At 35.6% G+C, this 18,881-nt stretch overlaps 1 protein-coding gene across 12 annotated transcripts in view; it reads left to right on the forward strand.

The window, feature by feature from the left end:
• PHF3 (PHD finger protein 3) overlaps window positions 1-18,881 on the forward strand; it is a 114,852-nt gene that overhangs the window by 60,322 nt on the left and 35,649 nt on the right. For 6 of the 12 annotated variants that reach the window (XM_028494681.2, XM_028494682.2, XM_028494680.2 and 3 more), the window contains 6 exons: window positions 2,770-4,525; window positions 10,214-10,523; window positions 13,086-13,269; window positions 16,090-16,237; window positions 16,320-16,476; window positions 17,719-17,835. In XM_028494681.2, coding sequence (XP_028350482.1) covers window positions 2,770-4,525; window positions 10,214-10,523; window positions 13,086-13,269; window positions 16,090-16,237; window positions 16,320-16,476; window positions 17,719-17,835 — 2,672 coding nt within the window. Of the gene's footprint in view, window positions 1-2,769; window positions 4,526-4,547; window positions 6,514-10,213; window positions 10,524-13,085; window positions 13,270-16,089; window positions 16,238-16,319; window positions 16,477-17,718; window positions 17,836-18,881 lie in introns of those variants that run through there. The other 6 variants (XM_055087643.1, XM_055087642.1, XM_055087641.1 and 3 more) reach the window with 5 other exon arrangements.

The raw sequence follows: 18,881 nt of genomic DNA on the forward strand, positions 1-18,881 counted from the left end.
TTACTGTCATTACTCTGAATTCTTTTTCAGGTAGACTGCTTATTTCCTCTTCATTTGTTTGGTCTGGTGGGTTTTTACCTTGCTCCTTCATCTGCCATGGGTTTCTCTGTCTTCTCATTTTGCTTAACTTACTGTGTTTGGGGTCTCGTTTTCACTGGCTGCAGGTTCGTAGTTTCCGTTGGTTTTGGTGTCTGCCCCCAGTGGCTAAGGTTGGTTCAGTGGGTTGTGTATGCTTCCTGGTGGAGGATATTCATGCCTGTGTTCTGGTGGATGAGGCTAGATCTTGTCTTTCTGTTGGGCCCGACCGCGTCTGGTGGTGTGTTTTAGGGTGTCTGTGAACTTCATATGATTTTAGGCAGCCTCTCTGCTAATGCGTGGGGTTGTGTTCCTGTCTTGCTAGTTGTTTGGCGTAGAGTGTCCATCACTGTAGCTTGCTGTTCGTTGAGTGGAGCTGGATTTTAGCGTTGAGATGGAGATCTCTGGGACAGCTTTCGCCATTTGATATTACATGGAGCCGGGAGGTCTCTGGTGGACCAGTGTTCTGAACTTGGCTCTCCCACCTTAGAGGCACAGGCCTGACACCCGGCCAGAGCACCAAGAGCCTGTCAGCCACACGACAAAAAAATGAACGGCAGTTACACTGAAAGGTGCCTTGTTAATTAATTAAGAAGCCGGAAAACAGTTGACTGTCATTTGTCATGTGCTGAGGGAAAATAACTGTCAGAGTAGAAACCAATGTCCCCAAAACTTTCAGATGAGTGGTTTATTACCAAGGATATTAAAGCACAGGAACCAACAGCCAGATGAAGAGATTCATAGGATGAGGTCAAGAACAAAGAAACTTCAGTCCTCTTGGAGCCCAGCAAGCACTGTGGCATGTGGAGGTGTTCTACTTCACCATTCAGAAGCTCTCTGAAACCCCTCCTTTTGTATTTTAATGGTGCCTTCACTACACAGGCATGGTTCGTTAAATTCTTAGGCATTGGTCCTTTCTTTCCTTCTAGATTCTTAGCTTTTGTATAGCTTTAATGTGCGGTTTTGAGAAGTGGATTATTAGCTCAGATGCATATATTTGCTTCATCTTTTCCTCAGTTTTTAAAAAAATCGGTTATTTGGTATATATTTGTGACTTTGAGAAACAAAGAGAGTATAATGAACATTATAGACAAATAATGGTAATGTTTGGCCTGTACCACCTGGCTTCAAACTAAGGCAGTTTATAGTTAGAGGAGAAAGAGTTACTTTATCCTTTGTCAGTTAATCAATTACTATTGGAAAACAATTTTTTATCTGAATACCTTCACAGTTGAATGTGCTATTCATTTATCAACCACTTACATAATGGGTGTTAAAAGTTCTTCATTTATTTTATTTCAGGGCATATAAATATAGTAGAGCTATAAATTATTACAGGCTGTCTTTAGAGCTTTAAAAATTATCTAAAAATTAATAACAAACCATTAAAATTTTAGTTATTTTAAAATGTTATATATCTGAGCATGAGTGTTTCATAATCCACTAAGTAAGTTTTTGAAGTTGTTGGGTACTTACCTGATGACCCAATATTGTGCTGAGTCCTGGGGAATTAGAAAGGGTCTCTAAGATAGGATGACTGTATAATTTATTGTCCAAATGGGACACTTTTGAGTGTCATGAGTACAAGCATCAACTAGGACTGTTAGAGACAAATGAGGAGGACCTGTGACACTTTCTTTAAGAGTTTCACAGGTTCAGTGATATGTGACAAATCAGGAAAATGTTCCAAATACTGGTCCATAGTAGTGTTTTGCATTAAAAAGGAAGGAGACTTTTAAAATTTGTGATGTTCAGTTTTCATACATAGTGGATTCAGAGGTATTGGCTATGCATAGGCTTGGATATAGCTTCTTATTTTGTACTTCAGTTTGTGGGTTGTTTTTTTACTTAGTGAATTATTATTTTTTCTTAGTGAATTATTTAGCTTTCTTTCCAATTTCTTTTCAGTTTGTGTTTCTTTTTCCCTTGGAGGATGTATCCAGAAAGGGCAAGGAGGAAAGTCTCAGTTAGTAGATTCTTTGTTAGGAGCATTGTTACAAGTGGGAACCTTTATTAAATTACTTGCATACTTTCTGCATTTTCCCTTATGATACATTTTCTTGGTTTACATCTCTTTAATTATAGTTTCTTTTTTTGTTGATCTGTGTCTAGTAGTCTAGTGTATATTTCATTTCTTAAAATATTCAAGCTCTTCAGGGAATAGCTTGAATGCTAAAATGGAGATATAAGGGAAACACATTCATAAAGACATTAGAGTTCTTTTGAGGCTGTGCTTTGAAACTCACACAGATCCGGTTTGTGATAGGTGGTTTAGTTCAGATTTTATGGGCACCTGGATTTGTTTGGTTTTATATACTTAAAGGTATTTAATGTTTACAACTGTATGACAGCCTTGCTTTAAGATGGGTAGTAATATCAAGGAACCTCATTGATTTTACCCCCAGCTTACTTTCATAGAAAAGAAGCTTGATGAAAATATTTCTTATTGTAAAGTATAATATCAGTCTGAATTTTATACAGGTTATTTTCTGCCCCAGAATTATAGAACTTTGGTAGGTGTATAAAAAATGTCACCATTATCATGAGTAGATGTCAGTACATTTTCTTTGAAACGGGAAAATAAATTTTATAGCTCAGAATAAAGAAGGGATGTATTCTAAATTGCGTTGAAATAAAAACACATGGCAAAATAACTAAGTTTATTTATTTATTTATTTTTTTCCCTTGTGATAGAACAAATAAGAAGTTTGCGACAAAGCACTATCGCCAAGCGTTCAAATGCAGCACCTTTAAATAGCACAAAAAAGGCATCCGGGAAGACTGTGTCTGCCCCTAAAGCAGGGCTGAAACAACAAGAACGGTGTCAGATGAAAGGAGAAGTTGGCACGTTGCCGAAACCCGAGCCCCAGACGGAGAGCAGGGGGAGCAGCCGACAGAGCGGGCGTGTCACAGCAGTGGGCCCCCCGTCGCGTGTGGAGGTGAAGGGGGGAGCTGGGGCAGATTCTGAGCAGGAGTGCGGGAGTCGGGGAGAAGCAGATGTGCCGTCTCACGAGTCACACTGTCCACTCCTTTCAGAGACTTGTGTCAGTGTTGAAGAAGGGAAAAATGAAACTCCGATGGAATGTGAAGCCAAGACTGTCAGCCCATTGTTTAAGTTTTCAGATAAAGAAGAACATGAACGGAACGATTCCATTTCAAGTAAAGTGGGTGGGACTGTTGTTGAAGAAATGAAGGTAGAAGGAGAAGTTGAACAGGAATCAAAGGAGACAATAAAATTACCCCACGAAGATGACAGTGTCAGTGAGGAACCTGCATCTTCTGTTGCTTTCTCTGGCAGTGCTGCTTGTACAAACCCAAATGAGAAAGAAAAGAACCTTGTCAGTTTGTCTGGTTCTGTGGATGAAGTAAATGAATGTAGTTTGGAATTGAAAGATAGCATGGAAGTTGCTGATAAAGCTGAGAACTCCCTTCAAAGAAGTGGAATGGAAATGGCTTACTGTAAAGACACAGAGTCTAATGATAAGCAGTTGGAGGGCACCAGGTTTAATCAGTCAGACTTAGAGGTGGTTAATACTAGTGCTTTTGAACAAGAAAGTAATATTCTAGAAAATGCTATTTGTGATGCACCTGACCAGAATTCAAAACAGTCGAATATTGTTGAAAGTATTAAAATGGAGTCTCATGAAACAGCAAACCTTCAGGATGACAGAGACAGCCAGTCAAATAGTGTTTCTTGCTTAGAGTCAAAAAACATAAGACCCAAACATACAAAACCTATAATTTATTCTAAGCAAACCATGACCACAGATACTCGGAAAAAAGTTGTTGGAGCAAAGCATGAATTAATGCATAACGTAACTAAAGTTAATGTCAAAAGTGTGAAGCGAAATGCTGATGAATCAGAATCTAAGCAAAATTTTCATAGGCCAGTCAAAGTGAGAAAGAAACAAGTTGATAAGGATTCAAAGATTCAGAGTTGCAATTCTGGGGTTAAATCTGTGAAAAATCAGGCTCATTCTGTATTCAGAAAGATATCACAAGATCAAAATTTAGTACAGATTTCCAAACCCATAACTCATTCTTTGAGTGAAAAGCCTCATGGACACCCTGGTTGTTCAAAAGAACCTCATCATCCTGCACAAACTGGACATTTGTTGCATTCCAGCCAGAAACAGTGCCATAAGCCCCAGCAGCCGGCTCCAGCAGTGAGAACCAATAGTCATGTGAAGGAGGAGCTTGAGCACACAGGTGGTGTAGAACATTTTAGGGAAGAGGATAAATTGAAATTAAAAAAACCTGAGAAGAACCTACAACCCCGTCAAAGAAGAAGCAGCAAAAGTTTTTCTTTGGATGAGCCACCGTTGTTCATTCCAGATAATATAGCTACTGTAAAACGGGAAGGCTCAGATCATAGCTCTTCATTTGAAAGCAAATATATCTGGACTCCCAGCAAGCAGTGTGGGTTTTGCAAAAAACCACATGGCAACAGGTGTGTGTGTGTGTGTGTGTGTGTGTGTGTGTGTGTGTGTGTGTGTATATGTGATATGTATATTAAAGAGAAATTGCTTTTTTTTGGGGTGGGATTAGTGTGAGAACTTTTTATAGAAAGAGATTATTTAACATACAAAGACTTTTGCACAAACAGAAACCCCTCATCAATCCCGGATATATGGTAGTAAGATGGAGCCACTGAATTTACAAATATGCCATCCTAGAAACTTTGACCAAAAGCTGGTATATATGGAAATGTTTTATCATTGTAACCAGTTAGTGTAATTTAGTCATTGCATCTTAAAAAAAAAATCAGAAAATTGTTATAGTGCTTTGGGTCTGTAAGTTATATATTATTTTGTTTGGCTTGAGAAGAACTAGTAAATTGTGAAGGGCATAATGGAAATTCTATATACATACTTTCAAATGAAGCACACTTACTATGACATAATACCACTACTTCATAACTATCAAACTTGACCTTAGAATGAAATTTGATAGCTAAAACAACTGTTAAATGATGCAGGGGAATTTTGTATGTAACATGGAATGGAGTGAAACATGTATTTTGTTTTTGAATGTTCTAGTGATTTGGGTTTCTTGTGAATTCTAATCTTTTAGGAAGTGATTTTATAGCACTGCCGTTGTCATTCTTTCCTTAGGATTCAGTATTCTATAGTTTTATGACACTGCCACCCTCCCCGCCCATGTATTTTTTATTTGCTAGCTTTTTGAGAAAAAGAGAACAAGAGGTGAAGTGGAGTTTCCAGCTACAAGATTATCCTGTTCAAGTGTTGAGATTGCTGTTGGAACTTCTATCAACATTGACATGATAAAAGAACATTGTAACTTGCACATTGTAATATTATCTTTACTCATGAAAGTAAATGTTAGAACGATTTCCCAGCACAATTAGATTACATGAAAATGGAACTCTTTAGGGAGGGACACTTTAGTGCAGTGCGGTGTAACACATTATTTTGGTATGGAGGGTGTGGTTGGGGGTTCTTGGGCTATTCTGTAAAAAATAACTTTTATGTCAAGGGGTTTTTTCATTTGTGATTCAGCCCATGGCCTATTTTTAGTGTCAGTGGTTACTTTATAATAGCATATTCCAGTTTTTAAAACTTGTGACTTGTTTGAATATAGTGCTACGTTTGCCCTCACTTTTGTGCTGTTTATGCTTTTTTGTTTAAAACACCTTATTCAAATATTCTAAAGTGGGCCTAAGAGAATTAAGGGCTGGCTGGTCCTTGTAAGTGCTCTTTTAAGTTAGCCCTTTTTTCTTTGCCAGCATCTTCTAAAAACCATCATACTGACATGTTGTCAGAGTATGAAATAGGAGCCTTAAACTGAATGCTTTTCTGAAATGAAACTTTGGCCTAGAGTTGGAAGACTTGTTATAATGTAACTTTTTTGGAGATAAACTTCTGTTATGATGGCGTGGGCCTCAGGAGTTTGCCCAGGCTTTTGAATGATGACTGTCACTTCACCAATATCAGTTATTTTCCTAAAATGAAGATTGTTAAGTCCCATTGTTTTTTACCTAAGGCTGCCTTTTGGATCTAACCTATAAAACCTAGAGTTTCTTTGCCCCAGTCTGGAAAATGACTTAGAATATTAGATGTGTAGGGATTTTGAGTTTACCCTATGTAATCGACATGAATAATATGTAATAATACTGGAAACTATCAATTTTGGAAGCAGCATTTCACATTCAATTTTGTGAATAAAGAAGCCTAAGTAATTGATTGTTTTTTTCTTTACATATTAACTAGCCTTCACTATTTCTTTGATGCACTCTGCTTGTATATATTGAGGTTACTCAAAAAATGCACCTGTCATGCAGCATGTAATTTTCCTAGTTTAATCCATGTGTAAGAAGATGATTTTATTAGGAAGGACATATGTGGAAATAACTTTCATCCATATCTTTGATCTCATGCAGCAGCTACATTCATTGAAAGCTATTTGTTAATACGACATTTTTTTTAGCACTTGTGACAAATTTACTTCTGTAAAGATTATTTTATAATTCTTCAGCATTTTACATGTATTGCAACATGTAAAATACATGTAAAATACATACAGGAAGGATAGCTTCCTGTATGTGCTTCCAGTTGGAAATTATATTTTTAAATACGGATTCCTTCATGGCATGGCCAAATGTAATATTCGACCATAAGCAACTTCTGTATGTATCCTAAAGACAGTAGGCGTTGACTGCCTCACAGTTTACGCTTCATGCTGTTGTTTTGGCTTCCATTTATTTTCCTGATGCAGCCTTGTAGCTAAGGTATATTCATTACTTTAAAATCCAGACTATTTAATACTTTTTAAAAAACTTACCTTTGAACGTCTTTTAAACATAAGCCAGTTGGCATTTTGGAAGGAAGAAGTCTTAGTCTTTTCATAATACCTACCTTGTAGTTTCTAGTATTTCCCTGCCTCTCCAGATGACGTTTGTATCTTCAGTTTGTATTACACTTTCTTGCCCAGTTGTAGAAGATTAGTTCATTGGGTGAAATTTAGAAACAAAAAAATATCCTTAGCGTAATGGAGTCATAGCTTTATACTCAAACAAGAAATCTTTTTCTGAGAAGGAAATTTTTTCTCAGAGAAAGTGATTCTGGTTTTTCTTAGGAGTATAAGAGTTTGATAGAAATGTACTTTTCTCTGCGGATTAGACTGTTAGTGACAAAAACAATGATTTAATGTTTATGTGGAATAAAATCATTTTACCCTAGAAAAGAGTGAGTACATATACATTCACAGTAATACAGTCTTAGTTGTTACTTAAAGGAACCACTTATGAGAACTTAACGGCTCATCTTGTAACAGCTCCATTGTTAGTGAATTTGTGACATGACTTTTTAAGAACAGGAATTCTCAATGTTGCTTTTGTGGTTTATTTTGAAGAAACTTGAAAATTTTCTAAGAATATATTTTGGTTTGTGCCAAAAAGATTAGAATTAAGGTTACATTTTAAATTAGGTTTAAATTATAGTAGGATTTAAACTTTTGTGTATGAATGTATAACAGTAGGAGAACAAAACATAAATATTTCTGAACTTTTCCGTTTAACTGATTTCATGCTGACTTGGTCCAGTTAATTCAGAGTTAATCTTTTACCACACATTAATTTTTTTAGTGAAATATTTAACACGCGGGTTATAGTCTTATCTTTGAGTGATTTTGCCTTTTGGTAATCAGAACTTCAAGGACAGAGCAGAAAATGGGAGGGTAATTATGTTAGCTATTTGATCCATACTCCCTCTCCCTTTTTAAGCCATGAGGAGTAATATGAAAAGGGAAGACAGTGTATCTTCTCTTTTTGGGATAGGCCAATAAAGTTCATAGTACTGGTAATATTTCCTTTTTTGAAATTTTCCAGTTTCACTTTCAAGTGAATCAATTACATTTTCCCCTAGGACATGTAATTATTTTTATCAATGTCATTTTTTGTTTTGATTTCTCAAAATTTTAACTGCATTATTTTTTATATAAAATCTAAAATTTATTATTATTAAGGTACTTCTGGATGGCACTGTAGTTTTGAGATTTGTTTTTCAGAGCTTCTCAAGTTTGAGGAGACATTTCCATAAATAAACTTGGGGCATGGTGATATAATGAATACATTCCACATCATAAAATGACTCTATCCTGGTTGAATAAAGATTTGAAGTTTCCTAATAGGTTTGTTAGATTTGGATTTGGGGCAAAAGCATAGCCATGGTCATAGTATGTGTCCTATTGAAACTATTCCAGGCTTGCTTTGAAGAAATTATTAATATAGCTGAGATGAGAAATCACATTAGCTTTCCTTCAATAATTTAAAAGAATTCAGCTTAGATAGTTGCTTTCAAGAAATAGGAGTTCTTACAACTTTGCAATCTGAAATAGAAGAACTTTTCAGTATCTGTATTTTTCAGACTTCGTATTTTTTGTTGGCTGTATGATCTGTATCACTGAAACATGCATGGACCCATCTAAAGTCTCAAACCTAGAGAAACCATTTCTGTCTTGCAGACAAATACCACATTGTTGGAAAGTTTTCTCACTAGGGCTATGAATCCAAAATATTCTGTATTTTTATTTATTTTTACTTAAGGCATGAGGTGGTTTTTTTTTTAATGAATTTGTTTTAAGTTTTAAAATGAACCATTGAGGAAATGACGACTTATCTGAAAAAGATAGCACAGGCATCGCCAGTTAGGGTAAAGAATGGTGAATTGTAGACATGAAGAAGTCAAGTTTCCTTGGTGCACGGCAGTGGTTGGTCCACAGTGGAAAGGCACATGAGAGAGGAAGAAGAATAGAGTGGTCTGCAATTGGGGGGTGGGGTATTTGCCGTGACTTTTTCAAGACATCCTGTAAGGTTTGAAACTCAGCGTTCTGATTCTTACAGTTTCTACATTAAAACAGGACCACTGGTGTATTTAGAGAGGGTTGGCCATGTCACCCAGTATATTACGTTTAACATCTTCCTGTTGGATGATAGGTTTTTAAAAGGACTTTTGTCACTGTTGCTGGTGCCACTATTCTTATCGAAATTAGCACAAAGTCTTTAGGTCATTAAAGAATATACTTAAATTCTCCTAAATCTTTCAAAAATACCATGAATTACTAACCTGAAGAAGAAAAAAGGAAAATGTTAAACATGATTAAGTGAGCTTTGTCATTTTCTTAATAATGGGTTGAAAAGTATGTGAAAAAGGTAATTTCACCCTCAAATTGCTGTTTATATATGTTTTGCTATTCAAATAATTGCAGATATTCTTTCTAAGTTAGAAAAACAAACTTTTCAGTCTTAAATCTGTCCTTGGACTTTTTCATTGGTTAGTTAAATTATTTCTTAGATAAAATGCAGTAAAGAGAAAATATAAGGAGATCGTTTGGAAATTAAAAAAAAAAAATTCACCCTGAATAGTAATATCTTCACGTTGATATAATTTGGTCATTATTTGGGAAAACAAGTTTATTATCTAAAGTACAAGGTCAAGTAGTAAGGAAGCCCATGCTCAGAAGTACATAAAAAGATCCTTCAGCTAAATCATTGTGACACGAACCAGAATATTTTGAGCTCAAAGAATAGTTTTTTATATATATATATATATATATATATATATATATATAGTTAAGGTGGTTAATAAGGAACAATTTGTGAGGCTCCACTTTGTTAGTTTTTGAGTTGCATTTTTGTTCGATCTGGTTTTTCTCTTTGTTATTTAAAATGATTAGTTGGATAAATGACTCCAATTTTATGTATGATTTCAGGTCTATGTGGTAAATGTAGCTTTGATGGGTTGTCTGTGATCAGATTATCACAGTTTATCACCCTTCTCAGTGGAGAAGTACTATACACTGTATAGTATAGTTTTTCTGTACATTGTTATTCTATACAGTGTGCTGACAAAGGTCAGTTGCCCTTTATTTTTATCCTTATGTGTCCCCCTCCCCCCCAGTATTTTCTCACTCATATTTGAGGGGAAATGTTTGACTTCTTAAAAGTTCCATTTTCATAGAATGTTCTTTGAAAACTCTCTCCATGTCGAACTGATAGAATGGGTAAAGACAAAACATGCAAAATACTGGAAAAATATTAAAAATTCAATTTGGGCTCACTCAGCATTGGTTTGTAAGAAAATGTATCGAATCAAAGTGTTCTTTTTTTTTTTCTTTCCAGGTTTATGGTTGGCTGTGGGAGATGTGATGACTGGTTTCATGGTGATTGTGTTGGGTTAAGTCTTTCTCAAGCACAGCAAATGGGAGAGGAAGACAAAGAATATGTGTGTGTGAAATGTTGTGCCGAAGAAGATAAAAAGACTGAAATAGTAGATCCAGATATTTTGGGAAACCAGGCTAAAGTTGAAGTCCATAGTGAAGATAAAGCAATGGAATATGAAAAGCTTGGGTTATCAAAGCACACTACAACAAATGACAAAACCAAATATATAGATGATACAGTGAAGCACAAGGTCAAAATTTTGAAACGGGTGAGCCTCTCATTAATGCATTTTTTTATTTCAGAACTTTGGGCTGACTGTGCGAATTTGAAATTTATCTTTAGATTTCACTGTTGTGTACATTTTCACATTTATTTTTCCATAAAAATGGGTTTTTACTTAAAATGTTTTGTCAGTCTTGGTGAAACCAGGTAGTGACATCTTCAAAATATGCAGATCTTATTTCTTAGTCTTTTGTGCTATTTCTAGTCTCTAGTTTGGTACTTGCATTTTCTGTGGTAGAATGTGTGTGAGATTTTGTGGTGGTAGGTATAAGGTGTGCTTGCTGAGAAGTTTTTCTAAAAAGCTTTTCAGTCTGTAAATATCTATGAATCCATAAAACCACATTTGGCATTATTATTTTCAAGTGGAAGAGTTCTCTCTGTAAGGAAAAGTAATCTTAGTTCTTTTGATTTTTGTTCCAGTATTTGCTTGGAACCCATATCTCATAATGTTTCTCTTAAAATGTGGCCTTTTAATAAGTTGTCAGTTTTCCCCCATCTTACATTTTCAACTACCTTCTTAAAGTATTTTCTAAATAGAAATTTCAAGATATTTAGTCAATTACAGGAGAAATGTACAAAGGACAGCACTTTATCTGATTAAGTTTTATTTTCATTGTCTACTTTTTTATTTCCTGTGATTTTTCTAATCATTGATTTGTTACTCTTGTAGGTAGCACTAGGGAGGAAACACTGGCAACAAATATATGTGGATGGTCAAGTATAATATTCCAAAACACAACGAACATAAATTAGGAACCTTGGAAATATTTTAATTCGACCATTCAGAGTGAAGAACATAAGCATGTTTTCTCTAAAACCGTCTCCATTATTTACAAACTCAGTTCTTGGGACACTCCTTATGTGACAAATCTGGATTAAGTACCAGTTTGCCAAATCCTTGTGCCATCCAACGTTTCCTGTCTGCCAAGACTTTCTGATAATCAGATTATGTCCTTCTGATATTTACTATTGCTTTCTCTGTTGATTTGATTAGCACCAAAGTAATTGATAATATAGAACTGAGAGCGCCATTGAAAACAGTTTATAGCAAGCCTTTGGAAAGGTTCTGTTAACTTCTAATCATCATTTCTTGGGTACAATTTCTTGGCCATTCAGAAATATAGCTCATTGTCATTCAGTTGAGTTATCTCCATCTTGTCTAAAAAGACATTATAAAACATGAACATTGTGAATGTTTTGAGAAACCCCTCTATCCAGTCTCTGTATCAGAAAAGGAACTGAGGTTAGTCTGATATTGTAAATAAATACATGAGCCAAGTGATTACTGCTTTTCTTTTCTTTTTGATACTGAACTGTTGAATCTTATTTGACTAGTCTGATTTTAGGTGATGGAATCTGCTTTTTAAATATCACTTCTTATCCCTAGATTTTATGTTGAACCATTTATTGAGTTCCTATTGTGTGCCAAGCATGGTACCAGATTTGAGTATGTATGACTGATTGAAAAATGTTCCTGCTCTCAAGTAAGTCTAGTTGGAGAGGTAGAAAATAAACAAGTAAATAAAAAAATTATAGGATTCCCAGTCTAGAGAAAATCGATTTTTTGTATATACTCTGTCTTCTTAAAAACTATGATTATATTTCTATACACAAGTATTCTTCTCACTGGTATTATGTGATTTTTTAAAAAAATAAATGTATTTTATTTATTTATTTTTTGACTGCGTTGGGTCTTCGTTGCTGTGCGCGGCCTTTTCTTTAGTTGGGGCGAGTGGGGGCTACTCTTCGTTGCGGTGCGTGGGCTTCTTATTGCGGTGGCTTCTCTTGTTGTGGAGCACAGGCTCTAGGCTCATGGGCTTCAGTAGTTGTGGCGCACAGGCTTAGTTGCTCCGCGGCATGTGGGATCTTCCCGGACCAGAGCTCAAACCCGTGTCCCCTGCATATTGGCAGGTGGATTTTTAACCACTTCCCCACCAGGGAAGTCTGTTATGATGTGATTAATTAACTCCCAAGGGGTTCAGAATTCTGGTTTCATTTGTAGTTCTTTGTGGGTTATAATTAGGACAAAAATAGTAGGTGTCCTGATGGTTTGTTCTACCTTATAGGAGTTAAAATTGCCAGTAGGTACACTGAGAGTTGATACATTTATAGGTAAATGTGACTTCATTTGTTCTAGAGAGTAGTAAAAAATACAGATAATTGATTTCTCCACAATTCCCTCCCCCCTTTTTTTCATATCTGCAGCCGAAGAGAACTCTTACTGTCTTACACCTAATTTTCTTTCTAATGCCATTATTTCTCAATGTTTTTTAGTTCCCCTTTACAGACTATTATGTGTTCTGCAGAAAATATGTGCTTAACAAATGGATTTTGGATGAAACGGTGAAGGTCCTTTTTGCAGTTAATTGAGTTTTATATATCTTCAAAAAACAATTATTGGGCTAGAGTGGAATATTTTTGATATCTTAATACGTTGTCGTACTAATTAGTTTTAATTTTTTTCATCCACATGCTTAGGAGGCTTGCTTTGTATTTAAAGATAGTTTAGTAGTTTTCATTCTAATAAATTAAATACTATTTTTCCTAGGAGTCTGGTGAAGGCAAAAACTCATCAGACTGTAGGGATAGTGAAATAAAAAAATGGCAGCTAGCTCCTCTTCGAAAGATGGGACAACCAGTTTTACCTCGGAGATCCTCAGAAGAAAAAAGTGAAAAAATAACAAAAGAGTCTACAACTGTTATCTGCACAGGAGAAAAAGCTTCAAAACCAGGTAGTAAGAATAATAGAAATTATTAAATACTAATGTATTTATATTTTATTTCATACACTTTCAGTTAGTATATTTTGGGAAATTTTAAAACTTTTACTTTAAAGGCAAGAAAGATAGTTTAGGTGATTGACCCTACTTGAAATAAGAATTATTGGTCCAAATTCTGGGGAAGTACTAATGAACTTAGTAAGATAAGGCCCCTGCCCTCATGGCACTTAAATACCAATGGGAAATGACAGATAATAGGTAGACAGATAAAATGGTGTGCTATTTTTAGAGAATTTAGGCACTATAAAGAAAAAGTTGAGTAATGGGATAGAGAGTCAAGGTCAAGGAGAGTGGGGGGAGTTTGTTTCAGAGAGAATGGAGGCGGTAATGTTCCGTGGGATCTAAAGGGATGCAGAGTTGTTTGGGAGGAAGGAATCCATAGAGGGCACAGCCAAGCTGAAGGCTTTGAGGTGGAGATAGTCTCTGCGTTTGAGGAGCAAGAAAATCCCTGTGGAATGATTAGAATGTAATACACGAGGGATAGAATGGTGGCAGAAGGTGAGTTCAGACAAAATTATGTAGGAACTTTGAGGCCATGACAGGAGTTTATTTTTTTTGTTCTCAATATAATGGGGAACCTTTAGAGGAATTTGTACAAGAGAGTGATGGCTCGCTGTGGTTTTCTGTTGAGACTGGACTGTAGGAGGATAGGAGAGAGAGTAGACTGGTTCAGAGTCTTTAGCCGTATCCTGGGAAAGAAAGAGTGGTAGCTTGGAACAGAGGTACAGCGAGGGAAGTGGTCAGATGCAGATATATTTTATAGTAGATTTGGCAGAACTTGCTGTTGGATTAGGTGTAGGTAGGTGAAGGAAAGAAGAGTCTTAGCAGATGATTAGATCAGTGTTGGTGCTGTTTGCAGAGATGAGAAAGAGATTGGGGAGGAAAATTGAAAAATATGGGTATTTTAACTTTGAGATGGGTATTAGAGATCCAAGTGGAGATGTTTTGAGTAAATTTTTGGCTGATGAGTCTGGACTTTGGGCAATGGTATATCAATTTGGGATCTATCAGTGCATAGGTGTTATTTTAAATCATGCTTTTAGATATAAAGAGCTACAGAGAGAGTTTGATAATGAAGGGGCAGAAGCAGAGGCCTTGGGGTGCGTCAGCATTTAGAACTTGGGAGGAAGAGAGGATCCAGCAAAGGAGACTAAGAGATGGCCTTTGAGGTAAGAGAACTAGGAGACCATGGTGGCCTGGAAGCCAGGTGAAGTTCCAAGAAGGAGGTAATGATCAATTGTGTCAAATGCTGTCTAGAGAGCTGTTTTGGTGGAGCAGTGGGGACAAAAGCCAATTACAGTAGCGTATGGAAAGATGGAGGGTGAGGAACTGGAGATAGTGATTATGAATAACTCTTTCAAGGAATTTTGCTGTTAAAGGGAACAGAAATGGTGTAGTAGCTAGAGGTGGATATGAGGTCAGGATTTCTCTTTAAGGAGATATTATAGCATGTTTGTAAGACTAATGGTCCAGTAGTGAGAGAATTTGATGATGTGGGAGAGAGAGAGAGGTGGCGATAGTTGAGGTTCAAAATCCATGAAGAAATCAGAGGGGAATAGGATTCTCCTGGAGGGGTTGGTCATTGGAAAGGACGGCTGATGCATTGTAACAGTAGGGAAAGCTGCATGTGGAAGGAGCGGGGACACATGCGGTACATTAGTAGGTTTGGTGAGGGGAAGATAGCTGACACTGCTTTTGCTTCCTCAGTGAAATATGAAGTGAGAAAATCAAATGAGGTTGAAGTTGGAGGTATTATTGGTTTGAGAAGAAGGGAGAAAAAGCATAAAATACATTTTTGGAAAGTGGGAGAGCAAATTTAGTAGGACAGTTTAATAGGATTAGGGTGGCAGATTGAGCTCTCTACTTGAGATTTGTGGTTGTAAATGTAAAGTGAGATCTGTCAGCACCAGTGCTTACTTTCTCCAGTTACCTTCGGCCGTTAATAGGCTATTTGGGTGAAGGATAAAAGTTAACTTTCACCAGGTTGTGGTTTTTGCCAATGCAGATGTTTAAAGGAGAGAGAATTAAGATGTTCAGGCTGCACCGGAATGGTAGATGTTGGGCTACCTGGCCAAAGTTGGTTGTGTGGGAAAGTGAGGGCATGAATGGTAAAAAAATGATCGATTTAAGAATTGTTGGAATGAGGAGTTTGTAGGACATTGAGATTCTGAAGATGTGCATAAATTAGTAATGATGGAATGAAAAATCATTTGAAAAGCTTAACATTCAGATTAACACAATTGTTTTAAAACCAGAGGAGATTCATCAGTTTTGTGGTATTAGTAAGGACATTACATTATTTGCACACCTAATAAGTTCAGATCAATTTTTCTAAATAGTTTTTTACAGGTATATATATTTCATATATATATATGAAAAGTAGCTCTAAAAACCATTGTCTAATATGGGAAAGGGGTATATACATTTCATAGCATTAGGGCCACTTTTTACTCAATTTCTAATTAAAATTCATTTAGAACTTTTTTTTCTTATTGAGGTATAATTGACATATGACATTAGTTTTAGTTGTACAATGTAATGATTTGATATATGTATATATTGCACAGTGACCCACTACAATAAGTTTAGTTATGATCTGTCATCATACATAGATTAGAATTTCAATGTCAGGAATATTTCAGTGTGGAATATGGAGTCTGATGTTATGATTTTAAAATAGTGATTTTTAATCAGTCAACTTATATTGTGCATTAAAAAGGAAAATATCTTTTTAAAAGCAATTCAGTGAGTTTTGATTTTTATTTAAATTAGGTGCTCATGAGAAGCAAGAGACAAAGAAGAAGAAAACTGAAAAGGGCCCGCCTGGTGCACATCCTCCGGCGGCTCTTGCCTCCAAGCCTTCCACAGACCAGATCCGACAGAGCGTCCGGCATTCTCTCAAAGATATTCTTATGAAAAGGTAACACACGTTGCTATTGTAGAGGATTGAATAATATATGCTTTATGTATTTGGAAAATAATTGAATTATTCTAATTTTAAGACTTACAGACTCAAATTTGAAGGTACCAGAGGAAAAGGCAGCAAAAGTTGCCACAAAAATTGAAAAAGAGCTTTTCTCTTTTTTTCGGGACACAGATGCTAAATATAAGAACAAATATAGAAGTTTGATGTTCAATCTGAAAGATCCTAAAAACAATGTAAGTATGTTTCGTTCATGTCTGGATCTTTATGCTTCCAACTTTCCTAATACATAGGGATTTATGATTTTCATACAATAGATCTATAATTTATTTCTTGAAGTGAGACCACTAATTTTAATAGTCTTTTGCTACTGAACTGAGTTATGAATTCTGCACAGTGGTGACTAGTGTTATGCAATGTCTATTAAAATATAAAATACTAAATTATCTTAACCCGATTGATGTGAATTTTCTTTCCTTTATGTCCCTTGTTTAATCCAGTTTATTAAAAAATTCATTCATATGTATTCTTCAAAAACACTGTTAAACCAAAATTTGTAACACTATGTATTTAATACTTCTGATGTAACTTTGAAAATAGAGATACACTGCTTAAGAAAATAATTTACATTTTGATAAAAAAGAAAGCTGTTTTAAAATAATTGTTATTAATTTAAATATGACTAGTTCTAAGAATCTTTTAGCAGTGGAGTAAACTTTAATTGAATCCTTAACCTTTTCCTGTGACTTAGAGGAAATCTGAAAGCTGTGGGTGTAGACGCAAACTCCTTACACGTTTGTTTAAGTTTTACAACGTTTTCACATGAGTGATATCAGTTTGTCAGTTTGTGTAATGGTATTTGCTGTAGTGTGTGATATGAGGTATTTTCTTGAAGTATGCGAACAGCTACGTAAGAAAAATCTACATTGTACAATCTGCCATCATGGTGCAGGGGATCAGATACTTTTTGAATTACGTAATCTGAAAGCTTTTCTTCAAGTAAATATTTATTTCCTTCAGGTTTTTTCTTACAGTTGGCTCTTTGCTCTGGAGTCCCCTCTAAGCCTGTTAGGATTTAAACATATGAAATCTTAAAAATATGAAAGACATCACATTCACTAAAGTTCTTTTATGCAGTATCTTTTATGTAGTCATGGGTTGGCTATTGTGACAGTGTGTGTCCCTGGGAAGACTTAATACAACTTCCCAAAGGCATTGTAATGACTTCACCATACATGCTTCTCCATTATGTCTTGGTTTTTATACAAAATGTGTATTTAGCTACCTTAGATGGTAAGTTTCTAGAACACAAGGCTGTCATTTATTCTCTTTGCAGGAGGTATTACGTGAATCATTAAACATTTGTAAATTAGGTTTCAAAATTTCATCTTCATTTATTACAAGTTTCTATACACCAGCTCCTCATTCTTCTAAAAATGTTTTTCTCTCCTTTCCTTCCCATTTTTAAATACCTCCAGATATTATTTAAAAAAGTGCTAAAAGGAGAAGTAACCCCTGATCACCTTATAAGAATGAGTCCAGAAGAACTAGCTTCTAAAGAGTTAGCTGCTTGGAGACGAAGAGAAAATAGACATGTAAGATTATCTATAAATATGTGTTTGTCTCTATCAAAATATCTACGAATTTGTGTTTGTCTATATCAAAACATATTTTTTCAGCCATAGAGAAAAACGATATACACAGATGTAGTAATTCATCTCAGAGTGCACAGCAGCAGACTTTTTATTCTGTGTTTTTTTGTTACTGATCCATTAGCCTATTCTTAAATTTTTGTTTTTGGTTTTTCCTGATCTCTTCTGCCTTTTTTCTCATTTCCTCCAGTTATCAACTTACATAATTACCTTATATTTTGTAAATCAGAAGGATGGGAAAATAGGTGTATCTTTTCTTACATTTGCATGTTTCAGAAGCATAGTTTGAAGGTTTTATGAATATTGGTAATTTGTGGAGCCAGGTTAAGTCAGAATGAAAATTTTATAGGTTTATAGTCCTTTAATATTCATTTTCAAATGCCAAAAGATCTCAAGAATAGGGTTTTTTTTTTTGTTAACAATTTATTGATAAAATGTGACCCTGAAGTATCATGTATGAATGTTTATATTCACAGAAATACCTTGTGTATAGTTAATAGTGCTGTCCCAGACCTAACTGGTGTGTTATATAACATATGTAGTATGTGCACTGTATTGCATTTTTTTTAACATCTTTATTGGAGTATAATTGCTTTACCATGGTGTGTTAGTTTCTGCTGTATAACAAAGTGAATCAACTCTACATATACATATGTCCTCCCTCTTGCATCTCCCTCCCACCCTCCCTAACCCACCCATCTAGGTGGTCACAGAGCACCGAGCTGATCTCCGTGTGTGATGCGGCTGCTTCCCACTAGCTATCTGTTTTACATTTGCTAGTGTATGTATATATGTCCATGACGCTCCCTCACTTCATCCCAGCTTCCCCTTCCCCGTGTCCTCAAGTCCATTCTCTACATCTGCGTCTTTATTCCTGTCATGCCCCTAGGTTCTTCAGAACCATTTTTTTTTTATTAGATTCCATATATATGTGTTAGCGTATGGTATTTGTTTTTCTCTTTCTGACTTACTTCACTCTGTATGGCAGA

The sequence above is a fragment of the Physeter macrocephalus genome, chromosome 10, assembly GCF_002837175.3.
Source record: "Physeter macrocephalus isolate SW-GA chromosome 10, ASM283717v5, whole genome shotgun sequence".
Classification (NCBI taxonomy): Eukaryota; Metazoa; Chordata; class Mammalia; order Artiodactyla; family Physeteridae; genus Physeter; species Physeter macrocephalus.